The sequence below is a fragment of the Peromyscus maniculatus genome, chromosome 2 (assembly GCF_049852395.1).
Source record: "Peromyscus maniculatus bairdii isolate BWxNUB_F1_BW_parent chromosome 2, HU_Pman_BW_mat_3.1, whole genome shotgun sequence".
Lineage (NCBI taxonomy): Eukaryota > Metazoa > Chordata > Mammalia > Rodentia > Cricetidae > Peromyscus > Peromyscus maniculatus.
This window is the reverse complement of record NC_134853.1, coordinates 122,109,526-122,127,660: the sequence shown is the minus strand read 5'-3', so window position 1 is coordinate 122,127,660 and position 18,135 is coordinate 122,109,526. Positions and strand designations below refer to the sequence as shown.

Sequence of the window (18,135 nt, the reverse complement as noted above, 5' to 3'; positions counted from 1 at the left end):
ATTTTTCTGGTCTACTTTTCATAAGGAGAGTCCTACCTTGCAAGTGATCACAGCTTCAAGACCAAGTCTGCAGGATGTCTTTCTGTATGCTGTGAACATGTGTTACTCTGATTGGTTGATAAATAAAGCTGCATTGGCCTATGGCAGGGCAGGATGGAGCCAGGTGGGAAAATCCAAGAGAGATAGTGGGAAGAGAAAGGAGAGGAAGGAGACACCAACCGCCACCAGGAGAAGCAAGTTGTAAAAGTACTGGTAAGCCATGGCCATGTGGCAACTTATAGATTAATAAAAATGGGTTAAGTTATAAGAGCTAGCTAGCAAGAAGCCTGCCTTAGGCCATGCAGTTGGTAATTAATATTAAGCCTGTGGATGATTATTTAATAAGCAGCCATGGGACCATGGGGGCCAGATGGGACCGGAGGGCCAGGTAGGACCGTGGGACCTGGGCAGGACCGGAGAAACCTTCTGACTACAGGAAAATATGCACACCAATAGAGGCCTGGCCCGGAAAGCTCTCATGCAACTTACCCTGCTTTTCTTCTGTCCAACTCAACTGGATGGAGGCAGAAAATCCAGCATCAAACTGAGGCCTGAGACAGTGGGAGCCAAGCTCCCTGCACATGTTGTGGAATGCTCTTTTCCAGCATGGCAGCTATCATTTTTATCAGAGCAGCTCGGAAAACATGCAAGAGACCCACAACATGGGGCCTGTTGACTACTACAGCTCATTCATAGATGGTGGGGGAGGGGAAGGTCATGGAATCCTAACCAGAGATTCCAGAAGCTCCCTCTCTGGACCTCCCAGCCCACTGTATGCAATTCTACCCTAGTTGCACAGGTCCTCTTGGCCTCAAGCCTAGTGTGAGCAAACCAAACCAAAGGGGGACTTCATCTATGGAGCTATGGGGAAGTCGTCACCCACGCTGGGATGGATTTCTGGGTGGGGCAGCTGCTTCGGGGGTCATCCACTCACTCATGCTCTGTAAGCCCAATCACTGGCTCTCCCAATTGGACTTTGATGGAATCTTGCTTTGGTTTGCCATTGGTGCTCTATAAGGAAGGGGAGGCTTTTGTCTAGGCTTCCCCTAGGAAAGGGTTCGACCACCAGCATGATACAAATCACATAAAAGAGCAGCATGAGCAAGAAATGCCTTTGCCGGACCCAGCACTGGAGACACTCCAGATGTTTATTCCAGCTGTTCAGTCTTTCTATTCACACGGACAGCTGATACTGAGAGAGAAATAGATAGCTGACATTGGCAGGGACTGCTGCCAACGTAACGGTAGGCGACTCTTTTCATGGGAAGACTGGCTGTAGCTGCATGTCAACATCTCCCGACAGACCACAAAACCCAAGTAAGATGATCCGATGGTGCCATGGGGACAAACTCTTCTGAATTATAGTTAGCATGTCATGTTTGCTGATTTCCTAAGCAAGGGCGTCCATTTCTTCTTATCAACCATGGGTTGTTAAAGAGGGAGAGAGCTGAAAGGAGAGGATGGAGGAGGAGGACAGAGACACAACTGTAGAGCTACATGGAAAGAGGGGTTAGGGAGGTGGAGGGTTGAAGAGGGAGGTCCCAGTGGCCTGTGCCTGAGGTGAATCATGAAAAGTTCCTTTCAGACAGTTTCCCAAAGGGGACTGCTCTGTAGGGAGAAGTGGGCAATGAGTCCTGTGCCCCGGGCAGTGTGGAGAAGGGGTAGAAAGAGCAGGGACTTGACAGGACAGGGACAGCTGTGCAAACTGGCCACCAAGAATCAGGCAAGACGGTAAGCACCTTGGCCCATGCTGACAGATGTCCTTAACATTGAAATGATGGTCCTTGAGAATTAAGAGGTAATTCCAGCCCTCAGGAGCTGGAGGCAGGAGACTTGTGAGTTCCAGGACAGTCTGAGTTACTTAATAAGATGCTATCTCAACCAAACAAAAATCTCAGAGGGATTGATACTAGCTTCCAGCTCTTTGGAACTAGGGTAAAGGAAGCTCCAAGTTTTTTGAGACTGATGTTGTGGGAATTCTATGAGACTGTACCTGCAGGGCTGATATTGTGGAGTTCCTTGAGACTGTACCTGCAGGTGTAGCTAAAGTTTTCCTGGTCCTGCTCAGGCCTCCACAGTTCTGCAGCCCATTTATAAAATAATCACTCAGAAGCTCATATTGATTAAAATTGCTCGGCCATTAGCTCAGGCTAACTATTGACTATCTCTTACATCTTAAATTAACCCATTTCTGTTCATCTATATGTAATCACGTGTTCTGTGGCTTTACCTGTTGCCTTACATGCTGCTCCCTGGATGGCAGGCTAGGGTCTCTCTCTCAGCCTTCTACTTCCCAGAATTCTCATCTCTGCTTGTCCCACCTATCCTATAGTTCCTTTCTGGCTACTGGCCAATCAGCGTTTTTTGTTTGTTTGTTTGTTTGTTTGTTTTATCAATCAATCAGAGCAACACATTCACAGCATCCCCAGCATGCAGGGGTGATGTTGTGGAGTTCCTTGAGACTGTACCTGCGGGGGTGATGTTGTGCAATAACATAAACTATGTTGAATATAGAAAAACAAGGTACTTAATGAGGTTAAGAACCTCTGAAGGAACTGAAGAAGACACTAGAAGGTGAAAAGACTGCACTTGGTTGTTATGGAATAATTGTTTTGTGCACTGTGAAGATGTGTCTTTGCCAAGGTGCCTTCTGATTGGTTTAATAAAAGAGCTGACGGGCAGGTATGTAGGAGGTATAGGCAGGATAGCAAGACACAGAGGATGCTGGGAAGAAGGGCTGAGTCTCAGGAGTCTGATCACAGCTATGAACCTAGATGAAGTTTCATGGTGTCTGCACATTTCAAAAGTTTGGGCTAATGACTAACAAGATCAATGTAAAATCATTTGCTGTATAAACCTGATATATCTGAATTCAATCCCTGAAATCCACAATAGGAGAATTGACTTCTGAAAGCTGTCTTCCAACCTCCACATATGTACTGTGGCATATGAACAGCCACACCACACCACACACACATACACACACACACACACACACACACACACACACACACACACACACACACAGTAAAATAGTTTTAGCCAAAAAATTGAAGCAAACAAATACAGGGGAAATTTTAGTTACTGGTTCTAGGTAAATAGCTCTGGCAATGATTTTTTTAAATTTTCTGTAAATTTAAACCACCCCCCCCAAAAAAAAACCTAAACATTAATTTTGAGAAAAAATATTTTAGGTTGAAAAGGTATAAACTGCCGGGGTGGTGGTGGCGTCTTTAATTCCAGCATTCTAGAGACAGAGGCAGGAGGAGCTCTGAGGAGTTCTAGGGCCCCAGGTCAGCTGTGGTTACACAGTGATACTGTCAGAAAACAAAGCAAAAAAATAAATTTTTTTTTTATGATACTGGGTACTGACTACCAATCTCACCAACATGCTAGGCAAGTGCCCTCTCCCCCTATCTATGTCCTCCTCATCACCCTTTGTAAATTTTTATTTTGAGACAGGGTAAGGCTCTATTACCAGGCTGGCTTTGTACTCACTATATAGCCCAGATAGGCTTTGAACTTTCAATCCCCCTGCATCTGCCTCCAGAGCATCTGGGATTGTAGTTGTGTACAACCACGTGCAGGTTTCTTCATCTCTTAGAAATTTATGTTACAGTTTCTATATCTAAACAAATAAAATGCATGAATTTGCCAGACGGTGGTGGCGCACGCCTTTAATCCCAGCACTCGGGAGGCAGAGGCAGGTGGATCTCTGTGAGTTCAAAGCCAGCCTAGTCTACAAAGGGAGTTCCAGGACAGCCAGGGCTATACAGAGAAACCCTGCCTCAAAGAAATCAAAACAAAACCATGAAATTTTTTAAAATATCTACCTGTATCAAGAAACAGAATACAAAGGTGCTTTAATCTAGAATAGTGAACACATGATCAAATTCCATCCTAGCTTGGTCGTTTCTTTTCTTTGCCTAATTAAGTCAGAAAACAAGACTTTATTTTCGAGGTTTATAGACTTGTGAAATTTTTTTTCAAGATAGAGCATATTTATGGTGCTGTTTATACATAATCAGAGGAATTTGTAGTTTCAAAAAATGTTGGTCCTGTAGATTTGATGCTGGATAGACTTTTGTGTTGCTACATATGTATTTTCATGGCATCCTCACTCTGGGTAGTGGGAGTGGAGTCAAGTGTCCTTCTTTATGACATCCAGCACTTTGTGGCCTCAGTTCCACTTCCATAGGAAAATGGCAAGCCTGGTTTCTTACTGATTGCATTTTCCTTGTACACTCTGTCCATGTTTCAGAATGATTTTAGCCATGTCTGCTGTGTACCTGTCTTAGTTGGTGTTCTGTTGCTGCACAGAGACACCATGGCCACTGCAGCTCCTATAAAAGAAAGTTCTTAATTGGGGACTACTTACAGTTTCAGAGACTTAGTCCATTACTATCATCGCAGGAAGCATGGTGGAATACAAGCAGATATGGTGCTGGAGAAGTGGCAGAGAACATTCAGAACCACAGGAAGCAGGAAGAGAGAAACTCTGGCTTGGAATGGGCTTTTTGAAATCTCAGAGCCCAGCCCCAGTGACACACTTCCTCCAATAAGGCCACATCTCCTAATCCTTTCAAATAATGCCACTCCCTATGAGCCTATGAGGATTATTTTCATTCAAACCACTACCATACCCAATAATGTCAGATTTTATTTTGCAAGCCAGTACTATCTTAGTTACTGTTCTGTTGCTGTGAAGAGACACCATGACCAAGGCATCCTATAAAAGGAAGTATTTAATTGGTGGCTTGCTTATAGCTTTAGAGGGTTAATCCACGATCATCATGGTGGGAAGCATGGTAGCAGGCAGGAAAGCTTGGCACTGGAGCAGAAGCTGAGACCTTACATCTCATCTGCAAGATGGAGGCAGAGAGAGAGCAAGACTGTGCCTGGCATGGGCTTTTGAAAGCTCAAAGCCCACCCTCAGTGACACACCTCCTCCATCAAGGCCACACCTCCTAATCCTTCCCAAACAATTCCACTAACCGGGAACCAAACATTCAAACACATGGGTTTGTAGAGGCCATTATCATCAAACCACTACATGTGCTCAGTGTTAATTCCACTGTGTTGTTCTATTTTACATTTATTTATAGAATTTGCTACATTATGTATTCTTCTCTTTGTGCCTTTTCAATTTGACATTTAGAAAATTTTATAGTTTTGACAGGCGGTGGTGACACATGCTTTTAATCCTAGCACTTAGGAGGCAGAACCAGGAGGATCTCTGTGAGTTTGAGGCCAGCCTGGTCTAAAGTGAAAGTTCCAGGACAGCCAGGGCTACACAGAGAAACCCTGCTTTAAATTAAAAAGGGAAGAAAAAAAACATGAAAATTTTATATTTTTTACTAATACTCCTTACAATTCCTCTATTGATTTTTTTCTCATTTTAACTTTAATAAAACTAGCAGTATAAAATGTCTTGGTGGTTATATATTTTTGAAAGAATAACTCAGTTAAGTCCACATTTTTAAAAAGCCAGAAAGATGGCCGGGTGGGTAAAGGCATTGCCACCAACCCTGATGAACTGAGTTCAATCCTGGGACCTACACAGTGGAAAGAGAGAACCTATTTCCTCAAATTGTCCTCTGACCTCCACACACTTCTGGAATGTGTGCATGCACACACATACACATGGTAAATAAATAAATGTAATAATAAATTTTAAGGCAAACATAAAACCACCCTCAAAAATAACAAAAACAACAAGAAGTAGATTCAATACCAAGTCTCTAAAACTTAAAATTTGAAACAGGAACAAAACAAGTTTATATAACTCCAACTCATCTACATTTGTCCTCAAGTCTGCTGGACCTTGCTTGGTTCATGGTCACAGCCTTATTTATTTATCTATTTATTAATTTGTTTGTTTATTTAGTGTGTGTGTGTGTGTGTGTGTGTGTGTGTGTGTGTGTCACTTTCTTGACCCTCTGAATTTGATATTTTTCTACTCAGCACCTGGCCTTCTCAGCCTCCTTATTTTTCTATATGGAGAACTTCAATTTGTTTTCCTGACTGCTTTAGTTTTATTTTTTATACTTTTGGTGTTTGATCTCAACTGTTCTAGATCTGATGAAATCTAGAACCACTTGGGAGACAGGCCTCCAGGCAAGTCTGTTGGGGATTATCTTGATTAGGTTAACAGAGTGGGAAGACTGGCCCACTGTGGGTGGTCTCATTCCCTAGGCTGAAATCCTGGCCTCTATACAAAGGAACAAATGACCTGAACATGGCATCCATCTCTCTCTGCTTCCTCACTGGAGATGCAATGTGCCTAGCTGTGGCAAGCTCCCGCTGCCATGACTACTCATCCACGGTGGATGGTACCTCCAATTGTAAGCCAAAAGAAACCTGTTCTCCTTAACTTGCTTCTGTCAGGGAATTTAGCACAGCAACAGGAAAGTAACTAATACAATACTCAACGTTGGTCTCTATCAGTCTTTTTTCCTCCGTTACTATTTAAGCTAGAGGATATTCTCTTTTCGCCCTCAGAATTTCCATTTCTTCGTGAATTCTTGTTTTCCTTCTTTTTTCCACTCTATTTCTACTCTGCCCTTTTTCTCTGAGTTCCATTAATCTCTCCTCCTATCTTCTCCGTTTTCCCGTGTCATCTCTCAGCTTTATGGTCTTCCTCGGCTCTTGTACTCCTCTCTATCTACAGTACTCCTTGCTTCTGCTGAAATCGTTCGTAACTTCTAGATCCCACTCTCTTGTTGGTGTGCCCATTTCTGCCAGTCCCTCACTCTGCTGTTCTGTTTTTGCTTTTGGTTGGACCATGTTCTCTGCTGCTACCCTTTGCTTTGCCTGGGCTCATGCTGGCTACTTTTGGATTCTGTTCATCTTCTCTTGACTTCAGCCCTTCCCTGGTCTTTTCCTGTAGAATCAGACTTTTCTTTAACATCCTTGTGACTCCCTTAACTCTATGACATCAGCTCTTTCTCTTTTGACGTGCCTCCTTTCTTCACTTTGGTTGTATTGTATTTACCTTCTGAATTTCCGGTGTCTTTCTTTTGCAGTCAGATAAGGTTTTAACCTTCTCTTCCTTTTCTCTTTTCTGTCTGGACTCTCAGGTGTCATGGTGGAGACATAGGTCTCATAGGATCAGACACGTATCTATGTTCTTTCTCCTCCTCCTTCTTCTAATTATTATAACTGAGCTCATTTGATTTGATTTGATTTGATTCAACTCTTAACCTTCGCTCCGTCCTTTGTCCCTTGACATCCTCATTCTCTGAGCTCTCTGAGTCTCTTGCCTCTAATGCTGAGAATATTCACTATGTCTGAAAAGGTTCCTTGATCTGCATTTAGGAGTTCAACCAAGTCCTCTTCCTTTGCTATTCCTATGAGACCCTGAATCTAAGAGTCTTCTCTGTAGGAAGTGGCTGGGGTTCAGGTGGACCACACCCTCTATCCTCCCCCTCCCCGAACCCCTGTTTTTTTCTGTCCTTGCCATTAGTGTTAGGAAGCCTTTTTTCTCTGGTACTAGGAGTCTCTTCCAGATGGACAGCAGGCAGGCTTCAAGATTTTCAGGCTCAACTGTACTACACCTTGTTCTTGGACTTTTCTTTTTTATAGATTTTCTTTTTTATAGTTTTTCTTTTTTATAGTTTCAGGAACTTTTCCTGTCCCCTGCCCCCCTTTTTAAAATTTCTCTTCAGAAGTACTTTCAGAATCAGAACACTGAGAATCACCTGGGCTATCTGAATCACCAGTGATGATAAAGATTGTGACTGTTTACATCTGGTCTTTTCGTAACTTTAGATGTGGGGAGTAGCCCCCACAAATGAGTCACACCTTGGCAAATGGCTTGCTCACTGTGCCAATTTCTGCTTTTGACTCTCACACAGCTCCTTGATCTGAGATCACCTACTCAAAGCCAACGCAATACTCATCACACTGAAGAGTTGGTTGCCTTGTTGTGAAGAATCAGGAGCCATTTTTTTCCATCCCTCTATTGGCCACTGAGAGAAATTCTGTAATTAACAGCAAAATGCTCATTTTTAAAATGAGAGGGGAAGAAATCTCCACCATGACGTCTGTTCTCCCTTCCCTTTGCTTCCACACTGACACAGTTTTGTCCTTTCTGGCCCAGGCCCACTAACTGCCTCCCTTGCCCACAAACCATCCTGGCACGAAGGGGCGGATCCTCTTGTTTTTACTTAGGCTTGAACTAGTTGATTTGTTAGTTTTAAACAAAACCCCTCGATTTCCACCTACTTCCTCTACACGGCAATCGAGTCATGGGTGTGCTCGGCTGTTTTGCTTCTTTCTCCCGTGTTTCTCTTGTGCGCGGCACCATTTCCACTCCCCTATGACTACTTTCATTTTAGTCTCCTCGAGAATAAACTCTACACACCATCGTTCTCACTGTACTCCCTCCATTCATCTCCCAGTTTCGGTGATGCTTGCCATCAAGTAGTAACAGGGTTCTAAATGAGTCTGAGTTGTGTATTTGAAGACTGCTTATCCGTATCCCTGACTACTGGAGATCAGCGAGCTGGATGTTTCTGTTCCTCAGTATTATTCCATCGCTGTTTCGCCTGTGTATGAATCACTTGGACTTTCTGCACAGAAGTCCAAATTTTTCTGTTTCTTGAAGAGTTGCTGGGGTCTAGCCTCGGCTCCGGTTCAGGTCCTGAGACAGGGAAGGGGCATCGGTGCAAGGAAAACTTCTGACCACCAAGTGGATTGTACTCAAGTGGCCCTGAATATCTCAGGCCGTCTTTATTTATACTTAAACAGAGTTTTTCTTACTAGGGTTACATGAATAGCTTTATTATTGGCTTCTCTTTCTGACTTTAAGAAATACATCACACTTTAAGGAATACATCATGATCATTATGAAAGCCCCCATTGCCGGGTGGTGGTGGCGCACGCCTTTAATCCCAGCACTCGGGAGGCAGAGGCAGGCGGATCTCTGTGAGTTCGAGGCCAACCTGGTCTACCAAGTGAGTTCCAGAAAAGGCGCAAAGCTACACAAAGAAACCCTGTCTCGAAAAACCAAAGGAAAAAAAAAAAAAGCCCCCATTGTTCCACTTTATGCTTCCCCAAATACACCTTCCCACCCCCTGCATAGCCTTATTCTAGACACAGTGCAGCATTTTTGCAGCGTAACTGAACATCGAGGCAGGCACATGCTGCTCCCGCAGCACTCATGTCGGCCCGCAGCACTTGCAGTGACAAAGTTCAAAAGTAAGAGACGTGGGTGCAGTGCTTCAAGGACAACAATATTCAACCCCAAGTCATTCTTTCATGTCTGCAAGATATACTTTATACAGTTCCCTTTTCCACAAGAGGGCCCCATGTCTCAATCTTTCTGTCAAAGGCAGACTTTGACAAAGCACTCTTTCCCCATCTCACTGTCCCATACTTCTTCCACCAGTATAAGCTCCTGTGTATGGGAGAGATGGACCTATCCATCCCATAGCTTGCATTGTATTTTTCCTCCAGGAGCATATCAGATCCTACCAAGGAGTCTATGCTTGGTGTCTATCCAGGGGACTTCCTCTCAACAGTTGGCACCATGTGTGCCCCTCAGGCTTTCTTCCTAGTCTGCGCAGGCATGCCCTGCTCTCCTCTCCCGAACTGTAAAAAATGGTTAATGTCCCGTATGTTGTTTTCTCATATGTGCCTGACTATCTCCATAGAGTCAGAAAAGTTCCCAGGGTTGGGAGTTGTAGTTAGTAATTCCAGATAAGAGATTTAAGAAGCATTAACCCCCTGCTGAATCTTAGGGGGAAAATATTTAAGAGCAGAATTTCCAGGGAAAATTACAGCTATTGAATGTGTGACTGACAAAGTAAAACTAAAAACTACCCGAAGAATCGCCAATCTAATGAGAGAGAAAAAGAACCTGCAAGCTGCATGAATTTTCCAAATTCCTACACTGTCCTACACTGGTCCTTGGCAAGTGAGAGTCCTGAGGAAACTTGTTGGACAGGTAGTTTTATGCTGATCCACGACGAGGCTGCACAAGTCCAACAAAGAATGTTTTAAAACTAAGCACTCTGAGTGAAATCGACACATAGGTTCAGGGTTTTTAAACCTGTTGTTTAAAATCTGTTGTTTTGTTTTTCAGAACAGGATTTCTCTGTGTAACAGTACTTACTGGTTGTCCTGCAACTCAATTTGTAGACCAGGCTGTCCTTGAACTAAAAGAGATCTGCCGGCCTCTGCCTCCTGAGCGCTGGGATTTAAGGTGTGTACCACCACCACCCAGCTTTAAAACCTGTTTTTATAAGCTATACTGCATTATGAATTTGAATGTTGGTTTTGATTCATGTTTTTGTTTTCTTCTGGAGAATTCGATTATAAGGGTGTTTGTTGGGTCTTCTCCATCCCCTATACCTGTCTTCTTTCTGAACACTCACCTTTTTATTATTTTGTTTTAATCCTGACTTTTCATTCTCCGTGCCCATGTCTTCTCTGTATGCCCTGCTGAATTTGGACTCTCTTGTATACCTTGGAAGTTACTTCTTAGGCCCCTTGACTCACCTGGTGTTCCTATATCAACTCATATTACAGCTTCTTTGCTGTGTCCTGCTCAGGACTGCATTTCTGATTTGTGGTGTTCTCCCTGTCTGTTGTAGCTTTCCTGATTGTTGTATTCACAGTTGGAGTGGTGCACTACAGTTTCCTCTGCTCGGAAGTTGGGTCTTGAATGTTCTTTATAAGCTATAGAATTTATACTCCTGGTTTATTTCCTCTTAAAAATAATTTTGTAGAGCGTTCGAAAGATGGCTCAGGGGTAAAGACACTTGCTGCCAAGCCCAAGTTTGATTTCAAGCACCCACATGATAGAATAAGAGAACCATAAGACAATCCTGTAGTGGATGCTTTTTCTGCTTGTTCTCAAGATGTTGAATTTTTCCTGTACCAGGTGTTTCTACAGCAATGCTAGAGCCTTACTCAACAGCACCCTCTCCTGTTGGTGCACTGAAATACATTTCTTTTTTATGTTACTATTTATTAACTTCAGACACCACCAATCCAACTATGTGGTACTGGGCCCTTGAACATGCTATGGAAGCATCTGCAAAGCAAGCTTCACCCCACCCCCCTGAAATACATATTTTAATGAACAGTACCTTTGGGGGCAATGTTAGGGGAAGTTTGGTGTCTTACATTTCATGGGACCTTTGTTTTCATGGGTTTTTCCCCATCTAAATTGTAATTCTGTTTCCATAAGGTTCTCATATAAATCCTGTTTTCATGAGGGCTCCAGTGCTGGTACTGATTTCAAATATTTATTCCCCACCCAAATGAAATAGGAATTTGCAGTATTGTGTCTTAGCTATGTAGTAGTTAAATACTATTTATCCTGTTTTTGTTGGCTTCTTTTTTTAAAAGACTCAGATTAAACAGCTATTGTTTTCAGAGTCCTCATTTTCTTACCAAAACTTGAAAATACCAGTATTAATAAATTTTTAGGTAAGACTTTCATATAGAAATTACACAATAGGCTTCATTTATTGACTTCATACTCAACTCAAGAAAGATTTTTTTCCCCTTCAGATAAGACAGAGGGCCAGTGAGATGGCTCAGAGGGTAAAGGTGATTACTACCAAGTGAGTTTGATCCTTGGAAACTCACACGGTGGAAGGAAAAGACCAGCTCCACATACAATGCACATAATGGTGTGTATGTGTGTGTGTGTGTAAAAAGATCAAAACAAGTAAATGGGAAAATAAGGGGGAAGTTTACAGAGAAAATTGTTCTCTGAGGTCTAAGCAGTTTTATCCTTCCTCCTCCTATGCACTCATGGAATATTGTGAAAAGGACGTATGACTCATGTGTCCAGGGTAATCAGTTAGTTAGTCCTGCTGTCACCATGCCCAGAGTCATCTGAAATGGCATAATTACTGGTGTTACAATCATGATCTAGACTGTTGGTATATATGGACAATCTCTGAGGATCGAGGTGGCCACTCGAGCTCCGTAGAGCTGGATTTGGCATCCATCTCTTTTTCCTGATGGCTCCTTGTCAGGGAATTGTGTTCTCTCCAGATCCATGGCCTTAGATGGTGGGATGGAGACAGCAGCTCCTGATCAGATGAGACGGATCTCTCCATGTGAAGCTTTCCCAGCTTGTTGAAGGGACTGACCCCAGAACCCTGGCCAGGAGAAAAGCCTGATATAGGAGAAACAGAACTAACTGTGTAGTTTCTTGCCACTTGATTTCTTACCATCTTGAGATTGTGGTCCCTCCAAGTACCTGGATAATGGGAGTGCGCGCACACACACACACACACACACACACACACACAAATGTTCTCATCTTGTTCCTCTCTTCCCTCCACAAGTGTTTTCCCCCCACTGTTAGTCTAACTAACCATTCCCTTCAACTGAACACACTTCCTAGTTGATCAGCAGGAGGGTGACTTTCTGCCATGCAGACTTGACATAATTTCTGGCACTCTTAGCCTCTCCCACCATTAAACTCCAAGGCCTCTCCCATTCAGTCCCATCTGTCTCCCAGGCTGAGGAGGTGGCCTCTGCCGGCCATGCACTCAAACCTCCTCCCTGCCTCCCTACTGCATCTGCCTAGATGTTCTTTCTAGCAAAACTCAGCTCAAATACTAATTGTCCCTTGGTTTCTTTAGCTAAGTTACTACTGTTCGCTCAATGAATGGGTTAATTCTCATAGTTATAATCACTCATGTTGTCCAGACAACTGGGGAAGTCAGGGGCAAAAATCTATGTACATTTGTATCCTTACAGCCTAATCAAGTTTGATAGGAGAACCAGTAACAAGTCGAACTCCTAGGCTCAGCTCCCTGAGTCTACTTAGGTTATGTCGTCCTACAGTAATAAACTCAACCCTGAGCCAGCAAGATTTCAACAGGCAAAAGTGTTTGCCATCAAACCTCAGAGCCCAAGTTTGACCCCTAGGACCCACAGTGTAGGAGAGAAGTGACTCCCACAAGTTGTCCTCTGATATCAGTGCCGTGGGATGGTCTGTATGTCAAGTGTTGTTCTGATTGGTCAATAAATAAAACACTGATTGGCCAGTAGCTAGGCAGGAAGTATAGGCGGGACTAGTAGAAAGGAGAATTGAGAGAACAGGAAGGCAGAGGGAGACACTGCCAGCCGCCGCCAGAATAAGCAGCATGTGAAGATGCCGGTAAGCCATGAGCCACGTGGCAAGGTATAGATTTCTAGAAATGGATTAATTTAAGATATAAGATTAGTTAGCAAGAAGCCTCCCATGGCCATACAGTTTGTAAGCAATATAAGTCTCTGTGTTTACTTGGTTGGGTCTGAGTGGCTGTGGGACTGGCGGGTGACAGAGATTTGTCCTGACTGTGGACCAGGCAGGAAAACTCTAGCTACATATCAGTGCAATGCAACAAATAAAGTCTCTTTAGCTTTCAAAAAACCAGTTATTTTTAGCTGCTACTTGTCCACTATGGACCGGGTGGGTGTATCTCTGCTCTAAGTTTTCCCTTGAGGAATCCATGTCATTGCTCACCTCACTAGAAGGATTTCTGACTCTTCCATCATCAGCTCTGAAGTGGCACAATCTGGCTACCCTCATTTCAGTGACTTCAGCATGGCAAATGTCCATGTACGAGGAAGCCCAAGGAGCAGGGATGTGACCTCCTCCTCCACAAACGGAGCATATGACAACGTACCACATAGCCATCCTATCCAGATGGCCTTCCCTGTCCCTCCTGGGGCCATGAATGAGTTTAGAACTTGCTTCCAGCTGGTTTCAGCTGCACGAAGGCCCCACAGAGGAGGAGGCCATACCAGGGCTGGGAAAGGCCAGGGCTTGTGCCTCCATTTTCTCAGAGTTCTTCTGAAAGAGCAGTAGGTACTTTCTTCATGGCCCCAACCCCCAGCAGACCTTACAAAGGGCTCCGGCTCCAGCTTCTGTAAAAATGGAAACTAACGGGCAAAGGGCAGGGCGAGCAGAACACGAGGGTCCCCAAGACAGGCAACAGCGGGGAAACCAACGGAACTGGGAGAGCTGCCTGGACCGCTACGTTGTTTAGGTTACATTCACGGTTCGCCTCATTTGCAAATTAGTGTGAATGGAGCCATCAAACAATATAAACAGCCACAAAAAAAAAAAAAACCACAAATGAATTGATGGCATATTAAGCAGAAAAATGTTTATTTCTATCAAATCGAATACAAATCAATCTTCAAGCAAGATAACAGAAAAATCAATTAATACAATGAATAGTTAGGATAGCATATACAGAACACACCCAGATACTCTGAATTAAGCATATATGCCAAAATCAAGAACACCAATTATCACATTGAAGAGAAGCTGGCCTGTCGGCTCCTGGGAAACTTAAGCCGCCATTTTTTACAGGCCAGTGAACCAAAGACAGACAGGTGGTACTGGGTTAGAAGACTGCCTTGAACTTCGGGGGGTCACAGTGAAATGCCATCAGAGTTCAACATATTTCCCCCCAGAAATCTATTCATCTCAGAAACAAAAATAAAATTCAGTAGTACAAACTCTCATAAAACTAGAAAAGAGCCCGGAGCTCTAACATTGCTTGTAGCTTCCACAAAGACCAAGTTGTCCATTTTCTTCCCTGTTCCCCAGTCCCAGAGAGGTGATGATCCTTTCAAGGATTTTAAAAACAAGAACTTTTTGTTGACTTCCTATAGTTGTCTGTCACTAGACTCTATGAATGTCACATGTGAACCTTTGCCATCTGGGCAGTGGCTCAGCCTCTCCCCTTCACACCCAGCTACATACTGAATGCTCAAACCAAGGTGTGCCCTGAGGCAGAGGTGATGGCATTCATTCTGGCAAGAACTGTGCAGTGCGCCACACCGGAAATAAGGAGCGGCATTTATGGCTGACTTTCATGGTTTAATAGGTGCAAGCTTTCTTCATATGGCTTCATGGCTTCCTGACACCTGGAACAGAGGCCAATCCGCCTGGGTCTGAATCCAGCCTGCCTCGGTGCCTTGTATTTAGAGGACCCTTCTAGCAACTTCCTTTGCTTAAGCAAAGAGGGTAAAGCAAGTCTCCCACAGCCACTCTAATGATGTCTGCCACCCTTCCTGAGCCCACAAGCAGACCTCACCAGGCTGTGGTTTCTGAAGCAGGAAAACCTGGAACTGAGTCATAGCTGCACTGTTTACTTGTATCAAGACCCTGGGCAAGATTTCATAACCTGGACTCCTTGTCTGCGTCCACCTCATGGGATGCTGGGAAGATTGGCCAAGATGCTTATAGAGGTCCTGCGAGTGCACAGTCCACTCAGAAGGCCTCCTTCATAGCACCTTTTTGTTTAAAATACTGAAGGAATGAGCATGCAGGGTTTACCAAGCTCTAAGCAAGAGGATTGATTGTGGGGAGCAAACTGAAGAGCCAGGCGGAGTCTGTGATTCAAGTCAGACTGGAGTCTCAGGAGCCACCCCCACTGAAGCCAAGGCATGCGTGGCATAGGAAGGAGAAGATGCCCCTTTCCCTCCACCTTTGCAAGACAGTTTCAGTATGAACGCTCTTTCTGCAAAAGAACAGGCGAGCCTGGTACAGAAAACCAGGTTTTTTTTAGGTCAATGGATATGAGAATCGGCAGACCTTGGAAAAGATGGGTTTCTGCCCCTTCTTGCTGGTCTCACCAGAAGACAGACACTCCTGACCCCTAGTGTCCCCGTGGTGGCTACCATAGTCTATTGAGCTTGAAACGCAAAGAAAAAAATGTTTCTCCTGACCCCTACCAAGTGACAACAACCAAGTGCAAGCTTCCAAAGTGCCCAGCATCAATGTGACAATGTCTGGATGGTCACAGACCTGGGCCAGGCAGCACCTGCACTTCAGAAGCTTACCTAGTTAACAACCCGACTTCTCTGTGTGGAGAGCATGAGGGATGCTGGTCTGCATTGCCACTAAGGCAGACAAAGAACGTGCACATGGCAGGACAACTGAGAAGGACCACAGGAGTCCAGACGGTACAGCGAGGAAGACGCTCACGAGCACACAGAATATGCGGACGGCAGTGACTGGACTGCGGATTCACAGGACGCCTTCAGAATGTAATGTTTCAATACCACTAAAGTGCTAAGTCCGCACCACACCCGGCCCCCACACAGACTAGATGTCACACTACATCACCAGTAATAAAGGATGCTCCCTGGGGACAGGCGGGTGCAGGACACCTTTTTAAGGCAGCGGGAAGAAATTTCCTCATTCTTCCCAAAAGAAGAGTAAGAATTATATACAAGGTGGCCAACAAGTCTGGAAACCGGGGAAGTCTTTTAACAAATGCTTTATTGACATGATGATTGACAAAATATTAGCATCTTCATTTCTGGACTTTACGGCCACCTATAGACTGCATCTTTGGAATCGGAAGAAAACAAAAAGACTCTGCGTTCCCATAATGGTAAAGCTGTCTTTCTCAGTGCAGGCGCAACGTACATCTAGTGCAAGACGCTCCAAGCCCACAGGCTTGTTCCCTTTGCTGACTTCTTACCATCTGCTTGGATCACTCACAGAAGAAACACACTGTCAGCATTAATATTTAGCAGCATGTTCAATATTCATCTTGCCTTGACTAAAGAAGCCTAAACCATCTCATTAGTCCAGTGATTTCTATACGATTACTACATCTATGCAGAAGATATGATTATCCCACATTTCCTTAAGTGAGCATTTCCCTTGTTTTTGAGAATTCCCCAAAGACTTTGGGAAATTTTTTTTTTTTTTAAACAATAAAAGGTACAGAGTAGGTTCAAGACAGTCAGAGAAGCTGTTTAACCAAGTAAGCTTTCTGCCTGGCTCAGATCCCAGGATGAAGGGACTGAATCCAGTCCCCTGGTTCTGTTTGTAGAAAGAGGAAGTTAGAGGGATAAAGGCAGAAACTATCCTGTTACTGAATCGCCTATGGAGGAGGGAGCAAGCAGACGAGAGAAGACACAGTCAGCAGAAACGAGGGTGTCTAAGATTGGAGGGAGAAACAGTCACTGTGGAGAATCAGTCACTGAGCGCAGTCAGCATCTATTCAATTGTCATCACGAGGGTATGATGGCAGAGGACAAGCTGGGACCACAGTCCTTCAAGTTCTCAGGCTGACAGTGCTGTGGTTCAACAGCCTGTGGAAGGTGGCAGGAACCCGAGATTCCTGCACCATCGCATGCAGAGGCTATGAGAGCAGCACGTGGCTGTCAGCCATCTAGTGTGGGCTCAACACTGGTGGAAATCCAGTCTGTACTCACTTTCCCGTGAAGGGCGGGATGCACCTGCAGAGCTACACCTTCTTTTCAAAGGCGGGAGGGTTCCTTCTCCATGAATTCTTTCTGCCCACTAGATTTGCCTCATGACTTCATCACTTAAACTAGAAAAGATGCTGCACGCTATCTCAGCCAGCTCCTAATTTGGCCAGGGCACCAGGACTACACGCATGATTGAGTGAACGACCATGTCTTCTTGGTTCTTCCGATGGCAGGCTCAGTATGCTTCTTTGGATCGAATAGGTGCGATCTTGTTTGAGAAAAGCGTGTAAACATAAGGCCATATTTTGTTAGTCTCCGTCCCAGAAAACTGGTGGAGCACTCCACGGCTCCTGAAAGACAACCCAATAAACATCACTGAGGTTGCTTAACATCACAGGACAGACAAAGATCCAAGGTTCTAACCATTCCCTGGTCTGTTCATAGTTTTACAGCCAGCCCTAGTCTACCTGAATCACTTACTTACATGATAGAATGTCAAAATATCTGAGGCAATTAAATAAGATAATGAGGGCTGGGGGCAGGGGTGGAGCTCAGAGATAGAACACTTCTTCATGTTCTAATAGTTCCTGATTAAACAGACTGTACCTCCCATATACCACTTGTGGTGATGTATTGTGTCCCCCAATAAAATTTATCTGAGAATAAGAGGAAAAAGCCAGCCACTATAAGTAAACATGGAAGTCAGGCAATGTTAGCACCTGTCTTTAATCCTATCACTTGGGAGGCAGGGTGTAGTTCAAGGCTCATCTCTGTGAGTTCCAGGCCACACTAGGGAACAGAGCCAAGTGTGGTGACACACACCTTTGATCCCAGCCCTAACCATAGAGGTCTGTACAGACAGGAAGTGACAGAACTGGGCAAGAAAAGGAAGTGATG

General features: G+C 44.3%; 1 protein-coding gene across 1 annotated transcript in view; it reads right to left on the bottom strand.

The window, feature by feature from the left end:
* Positions 1 to 14,150: 14,150 nt before the first annotated feature.
* Ak4 (adenylate kinase 4) overlaps positions 14,151 to 18,135 on the bottom strand; it is a 59,229-nt gene continuing 55,244 nt past the window's right edge. The window contains exon 5 of the mRNA XM_006998019.4: positions 14,151 to 17,588. Within this exon, the coding sequence (XP_006998081.1) occupies positions 17,474 to 17,588 (115 nt within the window). The 3' untranslated portion in view covers positions 14,151 to 17,473. The remainder of the gene's footprint in view (positions 17,589 to 18,135) is intronic.